This window comes from Ptiloglossa arizonensis, chromosome 14 (assembly GCF_051014685.1).
Source record: "Ptiloglossa arizonensis isolate GNS036 chromosome 14, iyPtiAriz1_principal, whole genome shotgun sequence".
NCBI lineage: Eukaryota > Metazoa > Arthropoda > Insecta > Hymenoptera > Colletidae > Ptiloglossa > Ptiloglossa arizonensis.
In genome coordinates, this window is record NC_135061.1 from 6929888 (window position 1) to 6947634 (window position 17747).

The window sequence follows — 17747 nt, forward strand, 5'->3', positions numbered from 1 at the left end:
ATACCTAGACGCGTTACGAATTACTCTAACCAATTTTCACTAAAAGTGATCAATTGTGTACACAGGGCGATGCATTACCTCCGAAACACTTTACATGTACTTCTGTTGTCGTTTCCTAGTAATTAAAAAATGATCAAGAAACAACAATATTGTGACCTCTTGAAAAACTACTCTCGACAAACGAATCAAACTACTCGCATATGTAATAAATATCGATGCGAATAAATTGAATATAAAGTTGAACGACGCTTGGCGATCGAAGCTTCCATTTTCACTTTTATCCATCTGAAACGGATCCACGAGACTGCACGGTTGAGATTTATAAACCGAAGGAGCAGCAGTCGCAGCCGGTTAGGAAACAGTATGGTAATTCGCCGTAAGCATTTCTGCGAACGGCGGCGATTATAAGGAACGTGGTGGGACCTTTAAATCCTCTTGCAAAAGCCAGCGTCATTTACGGTTTAGCGAAGTAACGGGAAGAAGCGCGCGACGAATCGAGAATGAGACGAGGAACTCGTTATTAGATGTTCTCGAGTTTCGTGAAACCACCTGCCAAGTGACCTTTCGTCAGAAATTCTTCCCCTTTTAACCACCGACGATCATACTTGTCAATCAATCCAACTGTACACGCGGCTTCGTGTTGCATTCGATCAGTACCCAGCCACTCTTGCAGGAAATGTTTCTATTTGTTGATTCGCTCGAGGATAAACAGGTGGACGACCATAGGATATCCCGATAGATATCTCGATCCTCGTAACGAAACGTATACACGCGGTTTCTAACTTTGGTAAACGTAACCTCGATAATTGCAAACCTCGTTTGTTGCACCGTGTTGACGAATGGAAAGGACTTGGCAACGAACGAACCTGGCGATGAAAGTAACAGGTAATAGTAATCGTGGTTAATACAGATGTACTGTACAAGTGTGGTTACCTCGATCGTTTCATAAACCTTGTTACTTGCAGAAATGTTCACTTCCCCTTTTCCTACAATTATCGAGGTTCTACAGGTATAAACTTAACCAGATGACACACAGACTGTCGATTTCATTTCATAGAATTTTCACTGGGATGTAAGTTTTCTCTCAATTTACACTTTGAATCCACAATTATAATCCGCTAAATACCACTATTACAATCAAAACAAAAGTAATTTTCTATTTTACTTGTACGCGATTTAAAGTATCTCTGAATAACTGAATGAATCGAATGTCGTCTGAGAAATATATCTAGCATTTAAACAATATTTCTTCGTACTCCTGAATAACAATATTGACACGTGAAGGTCGTGCCTCGGAAAATGGCTTCTCAGTGGCGTATGTACGACGTTACAGTTGACGTGTTGGCGAAACTCGTAAGAAGAAACAGAAATGCGAACGAGCCAACTTTGACAAACGTTGCAGGTAGATCGGATTATGGGTTTAGATTATCCCAGGTAGATTCGAATCTAAGAGTTCGAGCGGATTAATTCCGTGGAAATGTACAGCATTTTGCATAGTAAAAGTGTCGAGCAATTTTCGTCGGCACTTTCGAGACGATTATCTAACCAGGTGGTCAAGGAGTGCATGGTGATTGCATCTCGATTTTCTTTTCGGATGAAAAAATCGTTCCCAATAAAGGAGCATTAATGGCGAAATACAAGAGCGTTTTTCCGTTTCTTCGATCGACTAGGCGGTCGATTATTATTACAAAAAGCCATTGGGTTTTTGTTCGAAGATTTTCGATAGTTTTTGCTTCGATGTTTCGGTAGGATGACGATCTCGGAGTCGGGATCCTCTGGATCGTGAACCGCTTTCTCGCTTCGCTCGTCCGGCTCAATTCTTTCTACGTTCGAGCCGGCGGATCGACCTCGATCGATTTGCTCTCTCGAGATTGTCCCTCGATCATCTCAAATCGATTCGAACGAGTATCCTGATTGCCTGGACGCCTCGATTTTCGGCGCTGGTCGACGTGCGAGTCCGACCGGTCGAGCCATGGAATTTCTACGAAACGCGGCAAGGTTACTTATCGAATTTGTTTATGCAGTGCGGTTAAACAATCCGGCAAAAACGGCCGGGCTACCGTGTCATTATTCAAAAGAAACAAACCAACCCATCGGGGAATTATTTTACCAAGAAGTTCATCGAAGGACACCTTGGTGTATTCGTTAAAACAATCTCTGTATCGAACGAGAACTTTTACATTTTTTTAAACAAATTCCCATTTATATTGTCTCGAGTAATATCCGACACAATTCAAAAGACTCTTAAGAATTTTTAAATATTCGAACTGTACCCTTTTCAAATTGGTAATTTATATTTCAATTCGACAAAGTCACTGTTCAATATTTACCAGTTTGAAATTACGATCTATATCGATGCAAAGATCCTTGGGGAATGCACTATTTTTTCACGAGTGTAAGTGTTTCTCCAAAATTGCTATTGGACGATCGTTGAAAGAATTTTCCTTATAAAATGCGAGTTCAAAGTATATTCCGTTTCGCTTGTTTCAATTTAAAATCCTCGCGCTGTTTCGTTAATTATTCTTAATATTCTATCGGAGGAATCCTATAGGACAATCTATCTCGGGTGACCTGGAATTTGCAGCAGCGAGCGTCGTGGGAAAAGCATGGATGCGTTTCAGCGAAGGGTTCGATTCAATTTACCCTCCTCCCGAGAGTAACCCCTGTGCCAAAACTCGTCTATCTCATCCTTGATGCTCGATCACAACTCCTCGTACATCCTCTTCCGGCGAGGAAACAAAGAAAAATAAATTCGCCACTTTTTCCCCGGGATTTTATTTCCTTTCGAAGATTTAAAGGTTCTCCAAACGTTCACGCGTCGTTCAATTCCGTAATTTTGTTATTTTCTCTCGACAAAAAATCATCGAAGCTTTCACGCGTCGCGTGATTTTGCAAAGTCATTGATTTCCGAAGACTCGAAATGCCTGGTGTCGGAATAAATACGGTAATTCAAGATTCAATCTTTGCTTCGGATTTAAGAACTGGAATCATCCCTACCCTCGCGTTTCATGTTTGTTCGGCACGATCGAGCCATCAATTCGCGCGAACATGGCCTCACTTCGAGATCAAGATCACTAATTGTCTCGCTTTCGAGCGAACTGACCCGATTTTGTCATTCGAAAGCGGAAACTGCAATCTTTTCGGTATCCCGCCGGGAATTTAGAATTTAGATCGCGAGCGAGGGTTACCAAAAGTATTTACTAGAATAAATTATTTCTCACGACCCAAGTTCCTGTCCCCGAAGCAAAGGAAGGTTCACCTGCGATTCCCCCAAAGGAATGCCCAATTTCGGTTGTCTATTGAAAGACAAGATTCGATATTCTACATTTTGGGAGTTCATTATCTTCCCAAGGGTTTCTCAAAACTTTTGGTTTCTTTTCAAACTATTCTTTCGAGTTTCTCAAGACCTCGTTAGAAAGCCTTGTTCTCGCTACCTGTCGAAACGTTCCCTCGAATCAGTTGCTACGAACCGGTACCACTTCGTCCACAGAGTTTATTAACTTCGGAAAATGTTAGGAACGCGTTGTACGCGACGATTAATACTCCAAGTTTCTATCACCGGAACAGGGAAAACATAGTTTCAGATATCTATCGAAATACAAGGTCCAACGACCGCAATTTTTCTGGTAGTAGTTAATTCTGGAAGTTTATCACCTAGCGGAGATTTACGGTCGGGTAAGAGTGTCGCAGCGACGAGGAAAAGGAAGACCGTACTTCCGGGTATCTACGGAAGGGTTCACCGGTAGATCCTGAGTATTCGAAAGGAGGAATACGCGAAAACGGAACGCCCCGTTCGGCCCGGTTATTATCGCGGTCTGGGTTAAGCGGTCACCGCGGGTTTCCTTAAGCCGTCCACGAAGTGCGCGCCTGATTGGACGGACACGAAGGATGTTGTACCACCAGGATACGCGATAAACCGACAGGCGATAAAGTTCACCAAGCACCGCAGCCGGTGGATTTCTGAAATTCCACTTTGCGGAAGCCAAAGATTTCGCGGAGCTTTCCACGAGGAACGCTGGACGTCGCTGTCGAAGCTTTCACCCTGCCTCGGGCTGCTCGCGAAGGAACCAACTTCCTAGCCCTGGTCAGCTTCAAAACGACTACCTCGGCTACCAACGATCGGCCGAAAAATATCCAACGAACGTCTTTTCGATTCGAGGATATTCGAAATTCGAGGAACGAACATGGACGATCCTGGTGAAACCAGGTACATCGTTTATTTACATTTTTGTTCGAACGATTTACACGGCACTCAAGATTCGATGAACAGCGAAATCTTACGATTCGAAGGAAAGTTTCGAGACAGTACTTCGAGCAGGATTGGATTTTGTTCAACGAGTCTTTATCGAATTCTTGGAAACTTCCGTTGCTCGTGGGACGATCTGATACGTTTAAGGCTGTATTCTCCAAACTCAGCGCGTGACTCTGATTGGTGGGCTACGACGAGGGAAATAAGTACCAAGACGCAACAACAGTCGTGGCTGCCTAGAACGATGGTGCCGACGGATTTACGAGTTTAATTAAGTTCTGCGGTCGCGTTCGTCATTTCAGCGAGCATCGAAGACTCGTTTGCGACCAAGTCCTCTGCAAGAGCCACGAATCCGGATAAAGAATGTCGCGAGATTTACATTGCAGGCAGAAATTTTGTGCAAACGATACAAAAATACTTTCCCTCGATGACGAAGAAGAATAGTTACGAGGAAGTTCTCACGAGAAGAACCTACCGATTTTTCGCGCGTTAGAGATCGGAAAGCCGACGACGCCAGGAAGGGTGTTAATTACAAATTCTCCTAATGTGTCACAGATCCTGTAGCATTCCCATAGCAAGTTTAAGCCGCGTACGTTAATAACCTCTTGATAGGGTATGATAGGGGTCGCCATGTTGCGAGGGAGACTCGCGAAAGGAGTGTATGTGACACTTTCCTAATTACCTTGCAACTACCCTCCTTCTCACCCTTTAAGAAAGGCACCTAACTCTAACCCTGATTCTCCTTTCGCTGTTTCCAGACCTCAGACGGTTTCGAAGGTAGTTATACAAAGAAACGGAGAAACGTAACCGAATGTTATACGTGAATACCAAACGGAAACGTAAAATGTTTAAATATCGCAACATTACGGGTCTTCCTTGCGACTCGAGTCTTTGAACATTGAAGAATAAACGTTGGCTTCTATGTTTCGTTGTACGAACCCTTGTCCTTTTTATCACGAAATTGTGGTAAAGACCTTTAACCGTACGATCGGTACAATACAACTATTTCTTTCGATATGGTCGAGAATTTAAAAAATTGCAATGGCGACTTACGCGAGGCAAATTTTTGTTTCAGAAGTTCTATAAGACCACTCGTTTTTATATTACTAAATCATTTTCGAGACAAATGTGGTAAAAATTCCAAGCTGATTGTTACAAAAGAAGCCTTCTGTCAATTTTTCACAGATAAGTACTTACAGCTGAGAGTGCAAATCTTCTTTGGAACGCCGCAGGATGCTGCATAGGAGTGGCAAGATGGCGGTGCGTACACTGCGCTGGTCACTGACCAATCACGTGTGTGACGTCCGACAGAATTTTATTTTCAGCTACAATATTAAATATTCACTTCGGAAACAAACATTGTACATTTTCCTTTGACCTCGATTCACCTTGAAAATGAATCTCCGCGTACCTAACTCATCGAAACTTACAATTTCGGGTACGAATTGTTTAAAAACCCGCGCTCGGAACTTTGATTCTTTCCTTGTCAGTAACGAAGCGAAGAATAAACGTTCGCTGGATCGTCAAACCTCGAGAATGCAATTCTAGACACGCAACGCTTAAAAAGTGCATCACGGTTTGATAAGAAACGACAAAGATTTATTCTCCGGGGAGTACCGTTTAACTAAAATTCCCAACCGTTCGAGGAGGAGGGGGTAGTAACAATTCCGTACAAGCACGCACTAGCCTTCCATTAAGTTCCGCGCAGCGACGGACAAAATCCACGCCGAGGCAAGAAACTCCGCGGGACAATCAGTAGGCGGAGAAAAAGGCCGAGAAACAGTCAGAAAGGTAGCCGCATTCCCCGCTATCCGCGGAGGCACGTGGGAATCGAGGGATCGGCCCCTCTCTGCGACTTCTGTCTCCGTCTCCGTCTCCGTCTTCGTATTTTTTTAGTCTGCTGGCCAATTACCCGTACCTTGGTAAATAGGTAAAGAGATATGCCTTTGTCCCTTTCCCCCCTGGTGATCTCGCTTCAAACTTACTGCTACCTTCTTAAAGGGTCACGTAGCATTGGACGTTCCGAGAAAACCGATGTTTTACATTTCATCGACTACGGATACCCGAGGATTCTTCTCCGAAATATCACCAGCTATGAAAATTTAAACAAAATCGCAACGATTCGTTCGATGTATCGAGCTTACTTCCAGACACCTTGGAGGAGCGCACAATTTTACCAGGAAAAAATATCCGAGAGTCTCTCCTGTTCGCTAAGACGTCGCGGATCGTGCACGTCCATCAACTACCGACGCGTACGTTCGAGTGATCCCCAAATGTTGACGTTGCTGGCACAGGTAGGTCTCGAAACCGACAAGGTCCTCGCAACAGTGTTCGACCAATTGGTACATCGCAAACGCAACGTTGTCCCTTGCAATCCTTTCGCAAGCAACTCCTCCGTCCCTCCAGGTTCGAAAGTAGCAAGGAAACAAGACAAATCCGCTGGTTTTGGTGTACGCGAGTAGACATCGAGGCAGACAGAAGGACTCAGCGGAGAATATACAATCAGTGTGATTGTTTGACACCCCATAATCAGCGTCCTTACCCCTACCACGTCAGTGTCTTTGTCTCTCCTGTCCCCTCTGGCCCTCGTCGTTTCTCAGTTTCGCTCGAACCGATGCCACAGCGAGGAAGACTAGCTGTCTTCCTTCTTCCCTGGCTGCCACTGCCGGAGAGCCTCATTACCCCGATCACGACTCGAGATGAGACTCCAGGGAAGAAGACGAGAAACGGACACGGTTATATTATAAGAGACAGGAGTAATGCTCGCTTCCCTTTTTTCTTCGCCCAGAGACCTTCTGCCCGAGGTCGTTGTTGCCCTTCCACCGGACACGGTGTCCTCTCTACCGCGTTTACGATGCGCGTAAGTGCGTGTTTCGTCAGATCGCGAGATACCTCCACGGAGAGAAGCTACCTTGGTCGACCGAGTTGAAAACGGTAGAACGAGATACGTTTACGAAAGCTCGAGAGACGTGTAGGCGGACCTTGCCCGCGGGGATATCGGATCTTTCGATCGTCCGCAGCTGAGCGAGATCGACATTCAACAACGACGTTACGTGTGATCCATCGGCCGATGCAACCTCTTGAATCATAGGATTCGTACCTCATTTGTTTCCTCGTCGAGACGCAACTACTTGGGTATTGCGAGTAGAAAGGAAGACGGGTCCCGGAAGGAATTGCGAGTTGTGTTCTGTTTACACTCCTCTTATCCGCGACACCATACTCCGCTTGGATATCTCGTGGGAGTATGTCCTCTGGTATGTGCCAAGATGTCAAAAAGTAGGCACGTGTCTTTTCAATGTCGAAGAGAGTGGTTCGACGTTGATTAGCCATAATTTCTACGTCTCTAGGACTCGAGGCTTTCCATTTCCATTGCCCAAGTTCTCCAGTGGACTCTGCTAGATTGCTTAGACGGAAATCCCCCTCCTCTCTTTACGGGGCAGAACACTCGTGCTTTCATCTGTCCCAAGTTGGTCCAAGTCGACAGAGCGGTTCTCTGGACGTTGGAAAGAGTCTCCTCAGCCATGATTTCTACGCCCCTAGGACTCGAAGCTTTCCATCTACGTTGCCTAAGGTTCTCTCTATGGCACTCTGCTATATTGCTTAGACGGTTCGATTTGTACGGTAAATCTCCTCCTCTCTCTATTGGTCGGAACACTCGCGCTTTCATCGGTTCCAAGTTGATACTGGTTATCCGAACGTCGAAAGGAGTCTCTTCGGCCACGATTTCAACGCCCTTAGGACTCGAAGTTTTCCATCCGCGTCGACTAAAGTTCTCCAAGACTCTGCTACATTTCTACACGGTAAATTCCCCCTGTCCCTGTACGGGTCGGATCTCTCGTGCTTTCGTCGAAGCCAAGTTGGTACCGGTTCTCCGAACGCCGAAAAGAGTCACTTAGGCCACGATTTCCACGCCCCTGGGACTCGAAGCTTTCCATCCACGTTCGCCAGGATTCTCCAGCGGACGGACCCTCCTACGTTGCTTAGACGGTTCAATTCGTACGGTAAGCGCAGCGCCGATTCGCGATAGCTGGTCGTCGTGTAGGTGAGATTCCGAGAGTAATCGGAGACCAGGAGTCGAGAGACAGAGAGACGAAACGGCGAGGAAGAAGATTGCGAGGAAGATGACGACGAAGAAGGAGGGCTAGGTTCGATTCAACAACGTCTGGCATCGCAAGCGAACCGAGCCCGAGACAAAAGGAGGAGTCCGTGCGGCAGCGAAGGGCAAAAACAACATGGATCCAGCTCTGGATCGATCGAGAGGCGATCGATCGACCGATCGATCTCTGGTATTACGCAGACGTGCACGTGAGCTGTACGTGAGCGGTGTTGTAGGTTGCGCCGACGCCTCGGGAGAGTATCTGAATCGGTGGGCAGCTCGAAAAGAGTGGAGCTACTTGCCGGAGGGAGGGCAGAAGAGGAGGAGGAGGAAGAAAATTGCATCCACCAACGCTCGGCTCGCTCATTTCGCACTCTATGCTCGTTCGTACGTGTGGCCAGCCTCGGATCTGCTCATTAGGCGCGAAGAAGAAAGACGAGACGAACACGGGGAAGACGAACAACAGAGAAGAGATGAATGGACCACTAGTAAACGAAGCATTTCGCGCCTATTTCCCATTCATCTGATAGCTGTGAAAATGTTTCCTCGCGTCGCATTACCCCCTGAGAAACGGACGAACGAATCTCACCGGAGAATCGCGGGGAATGGCTAGCGACCATTTGCGGATGAGTTTCTGCGCGAAGCAGATCGTACAAGAAACGCAACGCTCGAAAGACCGATCGTCGAGGATATTACGCGAAATCTGGATCGTTTAGAGCGAAAGAAAGATAAATCTGTTCGCTGGTTTTAGAACGGAAGGAAGATCGACTAGTCGTACAAGTGCCGTCTGGTATCGACGAGTATGGAAATTGCACAGTTGGACAGAAGTTTGCGATTTCGTTCGATGAAATTTTCAGAAGCGATCAAGAACCAAGTCTCTGGAAATGATCTTTGTCATGTCTAAAGACGGAAAGGAAATTTGAGAATCCTTCGTTCGTTCCGTAGATTAAAATTCACCAATGTACCCGGTCACGGCGAAGTCGCTGTCAAAGAAAAGACGCAGTCTTTCGTCTTGCGTTACCCAAAGAAGGAAGGCGAAACTCTGCTCCTGATAAATGAGGTAATTACAATGGTGGCCGATCTAGGAAGGTGACACGGGTGCAACAAAGTTCGCCCCGAAGGCAGCACGGGGCTGATCGACGGAGAGGGTGGCGGAGGTCGGAGGCAGAGGAGATTAGGGCAAAGAGAAACCGCAACGTAGCTTCAAAGAGGTCTTGCCAGCCAGGGGCGCGTCTACTTAACTTTGATCAGGTCGAGACCGCTGATGCGAGACGAGCCGGGCAGAAATAAAGTGGCTGCCGACCTTTCCCGCCTTTTTGCGTCTTGAATTATCGGCACCAGATACCCCAACGGGCCTCCAAATATCGCTGGGAATCGCTACCGAGCAGTTCTTCGACGAAATAGTTACCCATCGAGCCTATTCGACCGATCGAACGACTCTTCTGCTCAATTTGGGAAACTCGCGAGACCGCAACCGACACGATCCGCGTGTGGAGATAACGATCATCTTTCCTCCGATATTTCACTCCTCTAATGACAAGTCGACCTTAGAGTACCGCTCTGGAATCTTGTCTACTCCAGATTATAAACTTTGAACTTTTTTTTATAGTTTTCGCTCGGTCTGAGTGTTCGTTAAAGAATAACAACGAAAAACAATCTCGGGAGAACGAATAACGACAGGATACTAATGTACCTGAGAAAAAATCACGGTATCGTAGAGTTAGTAGCGCGATGTGTTATTTTTCAGAATATTTCCAACTATTTTACGAGAAAATATTGCACATTTATAGTTTTGCGTTGATATTCCTTGAGATCGATCAGCTATCCGTGAATCTTTGCTCGTGGTATTTCTCGACCAAGGTCGTCGTGAAATATATTATAACCGCTCAAGGCCATTTTCCCCACCATGAGTACCACCGCGAAGTACCTCCTCTCTTCCAGTATCGTTACCATAACATGTTTTTTTTTCTCATTCGCTGCAGAACATCGCGCAATTCCTCTCGATGACCTTGAACGGAACAAACATTCGGCACGTACCTCGATAAATTTGAGCGTTCGCGTCTCTACTAGGCTGAACTCGCGACGATGGACGTGAACGTTCGCGAACGTCTCGAAACGAGGGAAAGTGACGAAACGTGATCGGAAACTGTCGAATTCCGCGGGGATCTTGCTAACCAACGAGAACGCAACGCCACAAGCAGAGGACACTCTTGCCTCGTGCTAGGGAGATTCAACGGTGCACCGTGGCGGGGATCACCGAGAGAAGAGATGGAAACGGCAGGTTGAATGTCGTTATTACGTTGAATTAGAGGGTGCAGAGCCGGAACGAGGTATGAAACTATTACCTCGCGAAACGGCGGAGCTCTCCTTCCCCTCGATCCCGCGCCATCGCTTCTCTTTCACCCGGAGAGGGGGTGGGTGGGGTTGCCGCGCAGTTTCGAGTCGCTTCACGAGCCACGAGGATCCTCGTCGCGAGTCGAGAGACGATAATGCCCGAAGAATATCCATCAGCGAACGAAAGAGGCAAACAGACCGGAAGACATTCGGACACTTTCGACTGTTACTTGCCTCGAACGTCACCGAGCTCGAAAAAACCTCGAATTCGTGCGTGAAATCCGACGTTATAATTAATTAGCGACGCGGCTCGGTATTTCTGGGTTGTCGGACTTTCGAACGCAACATGGGACGTTTTAATCGGTCTGTTTCGTTTCAAGGTGCAGCCAATCGTGTCGAGAAATCGGTGTCGCTTAAACGTGTGCCGAGGTTGCTGTTCCGGACAACCAACTTCTATCCTCAAACGAGTTTCAATTCTTCGTTTTCTGCTTTTCGATCGAACAACGATTAGGAAGATTCTTCCAGTACAACGTACCAGCTCCTAGTCCAGTGTTGGAGTTATAGAAATGATTTTCACATTAATCGAGCGAACTTTTCGTACGATGTAAGCGTTCGTAAAGCTGGTCCCAAGTATTAAATCCCAAGAGGATCATCGATCGTTTACGTTCAATCTTTCACAAGGCTATCGAACCAACAAGGGGAGGATACGGGTGATTAGCAATCGATTTGTACGGGCATTTTACGGTGAATCTATATTGGAAATACAGGAATATGAAACTTTTGCATCGTTTTCCGTTCAATCTCTTTTCCTCGCACCGAAAGTAACGTTCCTGCGATAAGAGGGTCAAGACCTAACCAAACCGCGTTCGAGGTTCCAGGAAATTTGGTCGTCCGATTCGCAGGAATTGAACGAGCCGGGTCAGTGAATGAACATCCACGGATCCGGAAGCGACGGCAGAAGGAGCAAGACTCACCGCCGTGTTGAGGGCTGTGCTTGTAGCAATCCTGATGAGCCGAGGAGCCGCCGGTAGTTCCGAGGTGTGTACTGGAAGCGGGCGATGCGGTCGGGTCGGTGTTGTTGGGGTTGGTGCAGGCACCACTAACCGAATTCGCGGTGACGTTGTTGCCGACGTGATGCTTATTCCTCCTGTACGGGTCCGGTTCCCGTAGGTAGGGGGTGAACGGGCTCGGTGCGTCGGGGAAGGTCCCGCGTGCCAGACCAGGAACTCGTGGCAGTGCAGGAACCCGCGCCAGTCCAGGGATGTGTGTCTGTCCTGGAAAAGAGATTTTCGAATGGTTTCGCATTAACAACGACACCGTGAAACGACGAAGCTGTCCGTAGCGGAGTAGACGCAACGTGCAGAGTTTTCGATTCGAATTGCGGCGATTCAACACCTGCAACGCGCGTTCTCCTTCGTTAGTAGGGTACACGACGAAAAGAATCGTATACCTGGACTTTGAACGTCTCGATGCATCTGGAGCACAGCTATGATCAATCGAACCAAAGAATGACAGAAGAGACACCTTTCGTAAGTGGATCACTACAACTGTCCGTATCAATCGCGTAGTACAAGCTACGTGGCTACTTGAAAGTAAAACTATCGCGAGTTGTTCTTCAAAGCGAATGATTCTGAAATTCTATGTTGAGTAGAGTTCGGGTAAAATTCTATCCTCGGTAGAGATTCCTTTTCTTACGGATATTCTCGCAAGACTTTTACAACGACGAGCGAAAGCATCGGCGTTCAGGGTCTATTGGAAGGAGTCAAGGGGAAATGTTTGTGCAATTAGCCCGACAGAGTGGGATAATTAAGAAACTCGACCTGGTCCGTGTACCGATCGACTTCAATAGCATTCCAGGCACATTCCAGCCATCGCGAATTGATAGAACCCTGGGCCAAGTATCGCAGCGCCTACATAGTATAGTGGACACAGCGACTCGCTATTGTGCCGGCTCGCAATATGCATGTAGGCCGCGCGTGTCGTTATACGGCGATGCACATTATGCGCCACGTGTATAGGCTCGATTGCTCGCATAATCATTGGACAGGATATTTAGCGGGAAGATGACTCGGCTACGTAATATCGGCATTTTGTGCACCAAATACCGCACGGATCGAGACCCTTCGACAGCCATTCTAGTAAATCCTTTGGTACGTTTCGTAGAGATCGACCCTTGGACAAATTTCGGTAATTATTCCCTTATTCCTAGCAACGAATACACGATGTAACCCTTGTTCGAGATAGATCGGTGTTTGCTCGAGCTGGGAAAAAATAGAGTTTCTCGAGAAAGAGTATCGTCGTCTCCTTTTTAAGTCGTTGAAAAGTTGTTACGAAGACGAAGGGGGTCGAATTCTGACTAGATCCCTTTTAGATTGTCTCGGCTCGGTTAGTTCTACAAGTACTAGTTAGTACTCCTTGTAACTAATATTACAGATCGTTGGTACACGAGAAGCGTTTTCCCTACTGAAGGGCATCGCGATCTCGGTACACTTTTACGATCGAGTACAGGTCCGAGATATTTGGGCCCTCGAAAGGACCGCGTCACTCGCAGATCCATAGGCCATCGGCGTCGCTAATCGAGAGAAGTGGCGCGTCGTTCTGCTTTCCTCTTCGAACGGGCCCAGTCGGCCGAGAGGAAACCAAGAATGGGAGCCGAGGCGCAAATTGTTATTCCTCCGGCGGGAAGGAACCGGGACGAAGGAGACGAAGGAGACGAAGGAGACGGAGGAAGAAAGCGCGCGATAAAGAAAGAAAATCGACGTCGAGCTGGAGGGAGAGACTTCGGCCACGAGGGCGAACGACAAATAAAGTTCGACCGCAAACTGCACGAAATTGTCGGTGAGCCCAGATGGTCAGCTTCGGTGCGCCAACCGATGCCTACAAGATTATTCCTCGCTACCGACTACCACGATCAGCCCGCCGGGAGAAACAAGGGAGCTCCGCGTTCATCTCCACGACCGGATCCCACGACTTCTCACGTACCGGACGCTCGTAATGCCCCAAACGTACCGGCCGACGCTCTTTTTGGATACCTCGAGCTCAGCGTTTCCATTCAAGAGGAGCAAAGTAGAATGGGATACAGCAAGGTACCGATAATTCACCTTGGATCCTCGTGTCTGGGAGCAGAGATCAAGAATGCCCTCCGTTCGGTAGCAAGTATAAAGACCTCCATCTACGTTTCTTCGAAACTATCGGTTTCTAGCTTAGATTGGATTTATCGATTAAACCTAGCGAGCCGTTACTCGAGGATTTCTTCCGGGACGAAGAAAGCAAAATATCGAAGAAGAGCAGACGTAGGAGATCATTTTTTGATAACTCGACGATCTACATCGCGTTCTGTGCAAAAGAATACAGCATTGCTAGTGTTTCGGTGTAATTACGCTTAGTAATTCTTCTAAGAGCGTTGAAGTTAAACTTTACATTCATTTGTTGGACATTTCGGTTGGAGTTCGTTCTAGAACGGCAACGTAGAAGAGATGTAAGGTATCGTCGGATAATTTACCTCGGGTCCTCGAGTCCGGTAGGGGAGACCTAGAGCACTCTTGCTTTCCTCGAACAGTTCTATTGCTGGCTCGGTCTAGTTGCTTCCGGTGATATTGTTTATGCGTTTGGCAGAGAATAAGTAGAGTCTTAGAATCTATCGCGTTCGATCGCAAGTAGTAGCGATCTTTAGTAGCACTTTTAACGTCTTTTTGGTCATTTTAGTCACCGTCTGTTGAAAAAGAGCAAAGTGGTGCTGGATTTGGCAAAGTTTCGTCGGATATTTTATCATTCTTCCAAAACGAAAAATTCTCGAATATTTTCACCACGCCTCCGAAAAGAACACCATCGACATCATCGAATAATTCACCTCTACTCGTCGAGCAACTGTAATACCCTGTTTCTTCGAACACGTTTATCACTCCCTGTGGGTTTAATCGCTTCGATAAGGAGAAATACTGTTCGTAAATACTTCTTAAGGAAAGATCGTCGAAGTGTAACAAAATTATCGCAGTAACCGGTAACCGTATCGCGACATTAGTGATCCTTGTTAGAAATCCTTGACAATTAATTGGCCGGGAGGTGGAGGGACGTGGTATCTGAAACTGCACCTGGTATCCGAATCTAGAAACGGAAAGGCGGTTAATTACAATAAACAAGAACGATCGTGATATAACACCTTCGCCGATTGCCCCTTTGGTTCGTGAAGCATGGTAAAGCAGAGAGAGAGCAATAATTCCAATCTCCGCAGCACGAGTGGTGGGCTTATCTAATCAAAGTGTGGCGGCCCCGGAGGACGGAAATAGCGCGGCTTTTTCCTCCTCTCTAATAACGGGCCCCTCCCTCCGCTCGTCTTACGTCCTCCTTGACGCCGGGGTCTGCCAGTGTTTCGAGAATTTCGCTCGAATCTTTTCTCCTCTCTTCTCCGAGCCTGTCTAGCTCTCCTGCGAAATATTTACAGCTTCGTCGAACGTTCCGTAGAACGAACAACGAATTGGTAACTCCGCTCGAGAATACCGTCCGTGGAAACGATCGTTAGACGTCTCCGAGGTGCCGGAGTTGGTCAAGATATTACGCTCCTCCGGTTCCTCGTTCTTTCCATCGATCCCAATACCGGTTTAAATGCTTCTCGATTCTCTGCTCGAACGTGACTCGAAATAATTTCATACCGATCCGCGAACGAACGATCCAAGGCCTACCGATTCTCTCTACTCCGTCGCGAGAAGGTGTCGGTGTCCTTTAATCGGAATTTTTTGCGCGGCGTCGACCGTTGATTCAACGGAACATCGACGTTCTCCGACAGTTAGAGATTTATCAATTATTTCGTTCGAAAGTGACAAACCCGATCGGTTGCTTCGAACTCGGTGCAATTCGATTCTTTTTTGTAAAACGACTGCTCCGATTTGGATACATTCGATCGCGTTACTTCTACCAATCCTCTGGACAATTTTTAAACATCGATGCGGAGAGATTGCACCAGTGGCGTTTCTAGAGCTTCCAGTAAGATCGAATCGAGCGAATAGAACTCCGAATACTGTACAATATCGTCGGATCGTAGCCTCTCGGTGTTCATCGACGGGCAATAACGTTCCGTAACGCGTGATTTCTCTCGATCGATCCAGATTCTGCCACGCGTTTCCAACTCGTTTGAAAATTCACGATCTCGGAGAACGCTCGTTTTTTCAATGGGCAGCTCGTACATTCGGTTTTACAATAGCATTCCTGTCCGCGATACCGTTCGACCGTACGTTGCGCGAATTAAGGCTGATTTTTCACCGGAACAAATTCGATTCCCACGTGACTCCCTTAAACGCGGACGACGGTCCTATTTTAGACATTTTTCACGAGGATCCAAAAATCATTTCGGGAACGCGTATTTTCTCCAATCGACATACCAAACGCGAACCAATTAACGATCAAGCAAATTCAATTTCAACCTTTGACTGACAGTCCATCGATATCGTTCCGGCGGGAACGTTTCGATGATTTTGGGCGGCGGCCGGCAGCCACTTTGTTTCGTGATCCCTTTCTCTGTTCGTTCGACTCGATCGTTCGGTTTTTCCGAGTCGCTTCGCTCGTTTTCAGCACTGACCGACAATTTCGCGAAACGCTTCGGGGATAGTTTCCTTTTCGGGCTTAAATTGCTTCAGCGAAGATGGAGCAACGAAAGATCGAGCTTCGGGTCAACATCGAACTACCGCGGTCGATGTTATCGCGGAGTGTCAAAGTCTGGCTCTTCGGATTTCTAGTCATCGCTGAACCGAATACGACTCGACGCGGATCCACGGATCCGATACCATCGAAGTGAACCTAATTTAACAATTAGCTTCGTAAATACACCTAAATAATTCGCACCAGGACCCCGTTTAGTTCGAAACGTTTGCGCGATCGAACCCTTACGGATTACCATCGATACGTTCCGTTCTCTGGAAATCCCTCGATTTCGCAGAGGTGGTGTCGTCCACTGTTCGAGAGGAACGCGAGGCAAGAAGACAACGTCGAAAACATCGATCCCAGGTTGAAAGTCATCTCCGTATCGCGACTCGTTGGCGTACTTGCCGTCCGAAAGCTCCTAACGCGGCCGAACGGTTCCGGTCGGTCTATTACAGCCTTGGGAAGTCCGTTAATCCTGTTACGTGTCGTTCCAGGCCACGGTAGCCGCGTTTGCAGTATTTACACGCGCTGACGGCCGGCGAATTACAGAAATTGCACGATTACTGGCTCGGCCCGAAACAGCCGGTCAAAGGGAGGGAAAGAGACGAACGCGGAGAAGAGACGAGCCGAGCCGAGAGGGGGAGGGTTGGTGATTTTCGATAACAAAAAGCTCACGATTATCCACGCAATAATGATAGCCGGCAGGTGTCTGCGGAGCGGCGCGCTTCGCATCGTTGCGAGCACAATGAAAGCGCCGGTTGTTTTGCCCGACGGCGCCCGTACGCTTGCTGGTCGTTACATAGATTGTCCCTGGTGCGTGCCAACCCGAGGAGACACGCCACCGCTGCCAAAACCCGTGTATGCAATATGTCGTGATGCGTGTCCTATTCGACAGGAGCACCCTGCACCACGCGACACGTCCTTCTTTTCATTCTACCGCCGGAATTAGATCGGCCGACGTCTACAGCCTGGAACCGTCTTCACCGATCGCGACTGCTACGGCTTAGGCTCGTTTCTCGACCTATCGTACTCGCCGATAGGGGTTCTCCGTCGAGAGCTTAACGCGTTAACCGTCACCTCACTTTTTCACACTTAACCCATCGTTCTACGATTTAAGACAACGCGCGGTGGAATCGACAGCGGATCGGTCTCGACTCTCGTTGTCCTCGCGAAAGCTAAATTCTCTTTTCAAAGACATCGGATAAGGCTTCTTTTTAATATTCTTAAGGAAATATATTCGATATTCCGAGCAAAGGGGTTAAGGATGGCGAAAGAGTAACGCAAAAAGAAATATTCCATAATTTGTCGATGTACTTGTTACTTTGTAGCGTTATTAACGGGAGTCGTGTTATTTAAACGTTTACGAGTATTGGAGTGTCTTGAAAGCGCTTTAGAGAATCGTTGTACACTTTGGAGCGCTGGTCACCAGTGAAC

At 47.3% G+C, this 17747-nt stretch overlaps 1 protein-coding gene across 2 annotated transcripts in view; it reads right to left on the bottom strand.

The window, feature by feature from the left end:
* Positions 1 to 17747, bottom strand: part of LOC143154245 (uncharacterized) — a 42085-nt gene that overhangs the window by 12124 nt on the left and 12214 nt on the right. For both annotated transcript variants that reach the window (XM_076326189.1, XM_076326188.1), the window contains one exon: positions 11654 to 11953. In XM_076326189.1, coding sequence (XP_076182304.1) covers positions 11654 to 11953 — 300 coding nt within the window. The remainder of the gene's footprint in view (positions 1 to 11653; positions 11954 to 17747) is intronic.